At 55.6% G+C, this 6,292-nt stretch overlaps 1 protein-coding gene across 1 annotated transcript in view; it reads right to left on the reverse strand.

Annotated features, from left to right (window-relative positions):
• TANGO6 (transport and golgi organization 6 homolog) overlaps window positions 1-6,292 on the reverse strand; it is a 56,440-nt gene that overhangs the window by 49,593 nt on the left and 555 nt on the right. The window contains exons 2-5 of the mRNA XM_006027857.3: window positions 5,451-6,103; window positions 4,088-4,204; window positions 1,274-1,424; window positions 488-624 (exon numbers count right to left, since the gene is read on the reverse strand). Of these exons, the coding sequence (XP_006027919.1) occupies window positions 488-624; window positions 1,274-1,424; window positions 4,088-4,204; window positions 5,451-6,103 (1,058 nt within the window). The remainder of the gene's footprint in view (window positions 1-487; window positions 625-1,273; window positions 1,425-4,087; window positions 4,205-5,450; window positions 6,104-6,292) is intronic.

Here is a 6,292-nt window from a genome sequence, read left to right on the forward strand (position 1 = left end):
GAGGCTGGTCACAGCCCCTTCCCCCAGAGTCCCCCTCCCCATCCTTCTCATCTTCCGGGTTAATTTCCACCTGTTTCATCTCCTCTCCATTGTTATCCCCTTCTGCTTTATGCTAGGTGTAAAAGTCAATGGGGCCTTATTGGTGGCACAGTATTGTCTATCACCAATAACTCCATAAATATGCCAGCAATTAAAGATCCTAATAAAAAATACCCAAATGTGGGGCTCTGCACTGCAGGGAAATGCAGAAGAGCTGCTGTGGAGTGCACACAGAGGGGGACGTCTCTCCTTACAGACTGCCAGCATTATGCTCCTCCACCTTGGCCGAGCTCGTTCACATTGGATCATACCTACAGCTGAGCCGTGCTACACGCTGTTCCTTGACCATGGGCCGAAGCCACTTCGTACTGCAGTATTAGGAGCAAACAAGTTGACTATCATGGACAGCACTGATGTGCCCTGGTGAGGCAGGGAATGAGGAGCATACCTGAGGGCACACCTGCCTGTAGTAATCCTCCAGGGACAGGGACTGTTGGGGACAAGAAGCCAAGATCCTGGCAATCATGTCGCATTTCCTCCAGTCTGCAGCTGCGGCTTCAGCATTGCTGCCACCTGCGGCCCCAGCTGAAGGAAAAGGAGAGCGAAACAGAGGCCCCAGTGAGACTCAGATGCCAAATAACCATCTGGCTCCGGTGCCAAGAGGAGCGGGTAAGACCAAAAGGCAGACATTTGTTTTTAGTCTCCTCAGTCCAAGCAACTTTCAGGAGACAGACCTACGTCCTGGGGGAAGGGATCACTGCTATCCAACACCAGGAAGGAAATAGCGATCAACCTCTCCACTCAGAGACCTGAGAGTGAAGAACCAGAGAAGGCAGGAATCTCAAGGCTTTTGACAAGAGCCATCCACAGAACATTAAACTGTTTGTAAGGGGCTTTAGGATGCATGTGCTGCCCCGCAACTGGTATGTCTGTCTGGTCTAAGAGAGAAGTGGCCTCCCTGACTGGCCAGGCCAGAGGAGAGCACTTATGGTTTTGAGACCTCCTAGACTAGAGGACTTGCATCATTTATTTCCCCTGCGCCCTGTTCCCACAGATCAGTGCCCTCCACAGAAACAGGAGCAGATAAAACCATCAGGAACGCAGCTCCTTAAAGCAAAGCTACTGGTCACACAAGAGACAACAGGGATTTGTAAACACAGGCGGGCTTTTGTCTTTGCTTCTCATTTTGCTTATTTTTCAGGTGAGAGGATTTTCAGCCACCCTTCCTACTTACTGCCTGCTCCTTCCAGGATGCCTCGAACCACAGCCTGAACCCCGCTGGGTCTCATCAGCCTCTCTGAGAGCAGCTGTCCACAGAGGCGCCGAAGCCAGGCAGGGGCCTGGGCCAGGGGCCGCTGTGCCTCCTTTCCAGGGGAGTGCAGGCTCTGTCAGGACATGGAAACGGGCAGGTTAGGAAGCCCAGGTACTGCACCAGAGCTGTGCAAGCGCTCCTGGTAGCAAAGCACACTCCCTGCCCTAAAGAACCTTAATTTATCTGTGATAGCGGGAAGAGGAGCTGGAGGATTTTCAATCACTCACTTCACCACCCAGTGGCACAAAGATAATTAGGGTTTAATTAGATGGGATGTGGATCCCAGGAGCCTCCTCTCCACACAGAACTATTTCCTTAATTAAAGTCTCCTGGGGTCATGCAGCAGCTCTGACAGGCTCGTTACCAAGAGACAGAAGGTTCTCAGGATGAATCAAGGTTTTATGCATGCAAGGGCAGTGCAATCCCAGCTCCGGCTAGCGCTGGACATGGCAATTCAGAGGTGACAGCACAGACTACGTTGGCTCTGTGGCCAGGACAGGAAAAGCTGCATTGCAGCTTCAGCCTGCAGGCGTGCCACCCCCCAGCACAGACAGCATCACCTCTACCACCCGCAATACCAACATCACCCGAAATACCGACTGAGTGAGGCTACCCTCTTTTTCTTTGTATCGTATTACCTCCCTCCTAACAAGGCAGCCCTCCCTTCCACATTACACAGCCAAATGAAATAAAAAGGGTGTTTGTGGAGGAAGGAAGATTCAATAAGAGCAAATCCTTGCAGATTCAAGGCCACTGGCGTTGCAGGCTACTTAGCGTGCTGAGAAGAGTCCAGCTGCTTTCTTTAATGAGATCTGACACCTCGCATGCCTCAATAGATGGTTCTTTCATGCTGCTTTTATCCCAGCACTCCAGAGGGACAGGGAGCAGAGTGCTGAGTGACAGCTCTCTTTAATGAGCAGCTGCCTTCCCTCCACGGCAGCAGCTCAGCGCTAACACCCTGGGATGACACTAGCCCATCGAGTGGAAGGATCAGCATAATACTACGGAGTTGGTGCTGCACAGAAGCTCATTCCAACCTCTTAAGGACTCTAGAAAGCGAAGAACCTTTTACAGATCTCCATCTGTAGCCCAGAGGCAAGCATGGCCTGGCGAGTGCGTCCTTCCATGTTCCCCGCCATTAGGCTAACAAAGGGAACCCCTCAGTGGAAATCTCGACTCTAAATCTAGCAGCACTGACCGCAAGTCTGAAAATATAGCCCCACTTTTGGAGACAACCTTGTGTTGTGCACAGGGAGCACAATGCCATGCACCGGGGTGCTGAGACCCAGGCTCAGACCCCTGCTCCACGATAGCACCGCGCCTCTGTTTACTGAATTCCCTTGGCCCGCTCAAGCTGACAACCCTCTGCTCCACCAGCAGCCGTGACCTCGTTTGAAGAGCACCATGGGAGGAAAAGATAGGGTAGAGATGCACCTTACAGACTGCCTAACTGAATCAGAGATGCACACGCTTTCACAAGCAAGAGCTTACTTCATCATATGCCAGTGAGCAGCTGCCCCCAAAAGCTTATGCATCTTTGATTCTGTTACTCTAGAAGGTGCATTTCTACCCTGTCTTCTGCCTGACTTCAGACTAACACAGTACCTCTCTTGGCTTACAGGAGGAAAGACAAGTGTCTAGCTGCAATGCCTTTTGTCACTTACTGCCAGGAAACAGTCATTTCCAAGAGGCTGGGAACAAACCAAAAGCAGGTCAAACACACCCCATTTGGCTCTTGAAAACACACCTGTAAAGGGCAGTACATCTCAAGTCACCCCTAGCAGGACTACAGACCAGGCAAGGGCGGTTTGGCACGGTGAAATGGAGCTCCAAGACATAAGACCCTGCCCCAGGAGGCCAGTCCTGATGGAAGTGTGAGCAACACCAAACTGCTGCGCCCCTGGCAGGGAGAGCAGCCCACCGAGGACGTGCACACACCCTGGGAGCTCCGGTCTAGGGCAGGCCCGGCCGCCTGCTACGCAACAAACCAGGCAACGCCAGGCACTTCTACAGACTAGTCAGAGTACGAGAAGCTGTACTACACACGCAGCTCTGGGCAGGACAGCGCACCAAGGCAGTCGGCCGAGAGCTGAGAACTGCTGTACAGTAACCAAGGACCCAAATGCACAAGAGACAGTGCAAAGTGCAGCTCTCCCAGTGGTAGCAGAGCTCTGTCTTGCGGCAGGCAGCCCACCCGGCATGTTTATTGCTACTTTACTGCCTCCGAGGTCCCCCATTAGATTGGTGCTCAGTGCGAGAGTCACTGCTGCCGTGGGCATCACAACTGACTGCACGCTTGGGTCTTTTACACTCTCAGCCATAACACGGACGTCATTTGTTTTTGCCCTAGTCCATGACTTAGTGTCCAGGGCACAGAGCAGAGCCAACGGCAGGGTGGAGGAATCGGTCACCAGCGCACGAATGGGACAGAGCACCAATTCCCCTACCAAGGCTCCACTCTGCATGACAGAACACTGCAGCCAGGTCAGGTTGCTGCCATCACTGTGATCCCTCCCTGCCACACAGCTTGAGTAAAATAATACGAGACCTTCCAAACAGCCTGACAGCTTAGGCTCCAACCCCACGGCTCTTCCCGGCAGCTTCCCCAGCTCACTGCGATTCAGCCACCCGGCACATCGCAGTCCAGCTTGTCTTGCTGGAACACATATGCGGCAAATAGCCGTCTCAGCCAGACTCCACCTCTAACCGCAACAGAGCCAGCTGCAGCCCAGGTACCTGTCTGGATCCACCCTGAAGAATGAGCAGCTCCCGAACTACAAGGGGTTGGTAGACTTGATCCAAGATGCTCTGCAAGGCCTTTCTGCAGTGGGTTCGCTTCTCTTCCGTAAGGCCCTGGAAAAAACCACAGGTCCCCATGCTGACATATCCATCTAGGTGGGAAAAGCAGCGCAGGGCGTGTGTTGTGCTGGATGCTGGCGCCCCCTCGTGAACCAGCAGCACCGTGCAAGAAGCCTGTTGAGCATCTATCCAGGTGAGCCTCGCTGCCAGGAGCCAGCTTCTCAGCCTCGTTAATTCGCCCTTCCAAACCCCGTCCAGAACAGCTTCCTCATTAAGGCAAATGTAAACAAAAGCTGTTCAGGAGCAACTGTGCTGCAAACTGCTAGGCGCAGGCGCACCCGGGCACAGTGCCTCATCTCTGAGAAAGGACAGCAAAGTGTAAAGAAACTCTGGTGTGGGTAAATGCAGGATACCACCCCTCCGAGATGGTCTCTATCTGCCCACAGCGATGCCTGTGCTCCACTGGGGAAGACAAAGTTCCCTCCTCAGCACCAGACACTGAGTGCAGTGCATTTGCGGCACTCTGAGCCTCTTACCTTCTAACCCCATGTACTCCGCAGGTACTCCCAGCCTCCACGTGGACAAAACTGCGCCCCTAGACACAGACCCGCTGTAGCTGATCTCACTAACCTACTACAGCACAGATCGGGCCTCAAAGACAAGTTAACAGAAAGAACAGCTCTAGGGTTCTCCTGACAGGTTCACAGACCCTGTTCTCCTAGGAAACCTCAACTCTAGCACAGGAGCACACACCTGCGTGCACACAGAGGTACTGACCCCTGCATACAGGAGCCAGGAGCCTTTCACAGCAAATGCTGTCCCCTGCCCGCTGAGCTGTTGCTGAAACACACGAGGCTTCTCATGACTATTTCACGGCAGGTTCTTCAACGCAATCTGCGAAGAGGAGCCAGGAGAGGAGGCAGCTGAAAGGGAACCTACACCAATGCAAGCCCCAGGCTCTGACACAGCCATCGGCCACCGATGATGGGCAGTCCTGGCTTCTCCAGCTGGATTCATAATACCCAGAAGCTAGTGGAATGGGAAAGGGAAGGATCTGGCAAGTCGCTAGCCCTGCATACCACCCTGGTTAGAGTCCCCATCCTGCATTATCCCTGGGCCCAGCAGGTGGTGGTAGAAGCCTTGCAGGTGTGGCCCACATAGATGAAAGGATAGGATCGGTCTCTACCCCGCAGCTGGGACCCTCCGATCTATCACAGAGTGGTCCAAGGGCTTCTCCTCTGCCAGAGAGATGGAGGCTGCGTGCACAGTTTAGGCAGGAGATTCTAGTTGGGACACGCACCTTGGGCTCCTCCGGTGGCCTCGCTTGCTCGCCCTTCCCTTCGGTCGGGCCGAACCCCAGCTGGCACAGACCTGCGAGGAGGTCCCCAAGATGGCGGGTAAGGAGGAGGCTGCCCAAGGACGGGTGCTGGGCCACCTCCAGCAGCACCATACAGCTGGCGTAGAGCCGCAGCGTGGCGCTGGGGGCAGCGTCAAGCGACACCGCGTCTCGGACGACGGCGCTGAACTCCGTCCGGTGCTGCAGGGGCACTCCGACGCCTGGCAAGAGGTACGGACAGAGGCCCAGGGTCACCACAAACTGCAGCGCCGACTGCACGGTCCTCTGCTGGGAAATGCTGAGGGTGTCGGGGCTCAGGGCTGGAGCCGTCTCAGCTGTCCGGGGGCTCGGGGGGGCCGGGCAGTAAGCAGCAGCCAGGAGGACCATGCACTCTTTCAGGCACAGCAGCAACAACAGCACTTGGGAAGCAAAGCTCCAGGTGACGTCGGCAGAACCGCCCAGCCACGTCGCCCGGCTCGCCACGTCAGCCCGCACGCGCCGCAGCTCGCTCCACGCCGCATCCCGCTCAAACTCCTCCTCCGCGGCAGCCAGGTTGCACCTCAACGTTTCCAGCAGAGCTGCGCGTTTCGCTGCCGGGAGGGCGCTCGGATCCGCCACTGGAAAGAAAAACGAGCCTCGTCTCCGGTACACAGACTCCGTCCGGCCGCTCCCAGCACCTCGCGGTCATGAGGGCAGGAGGGGAACGCCGCGTCTCGTCTAGCGGATCAGCCCCGCGCAGCCCGCGCATCACGGCCCGGCGCAGCTAGCGGGACAGCTCCCAGCCCTGCCGCCACAGCGGGGCACCC

The sequence above is a fragment of the Alligator sinensis genome, unplaced genomic scaffold, assembly GCF_000455745.1.
Source record: "Alligator sinensis unplaced genomic scaffold, ASM45574v1 scaffold255_1, whole genome shotgun sequence".
NCBI classification, from domain to species: domain Eukaryota; kingdom Metazoa; phylum Chordata; order Crocodylia; family Alligatoridae; genus Alligator; species Alligator sinensis.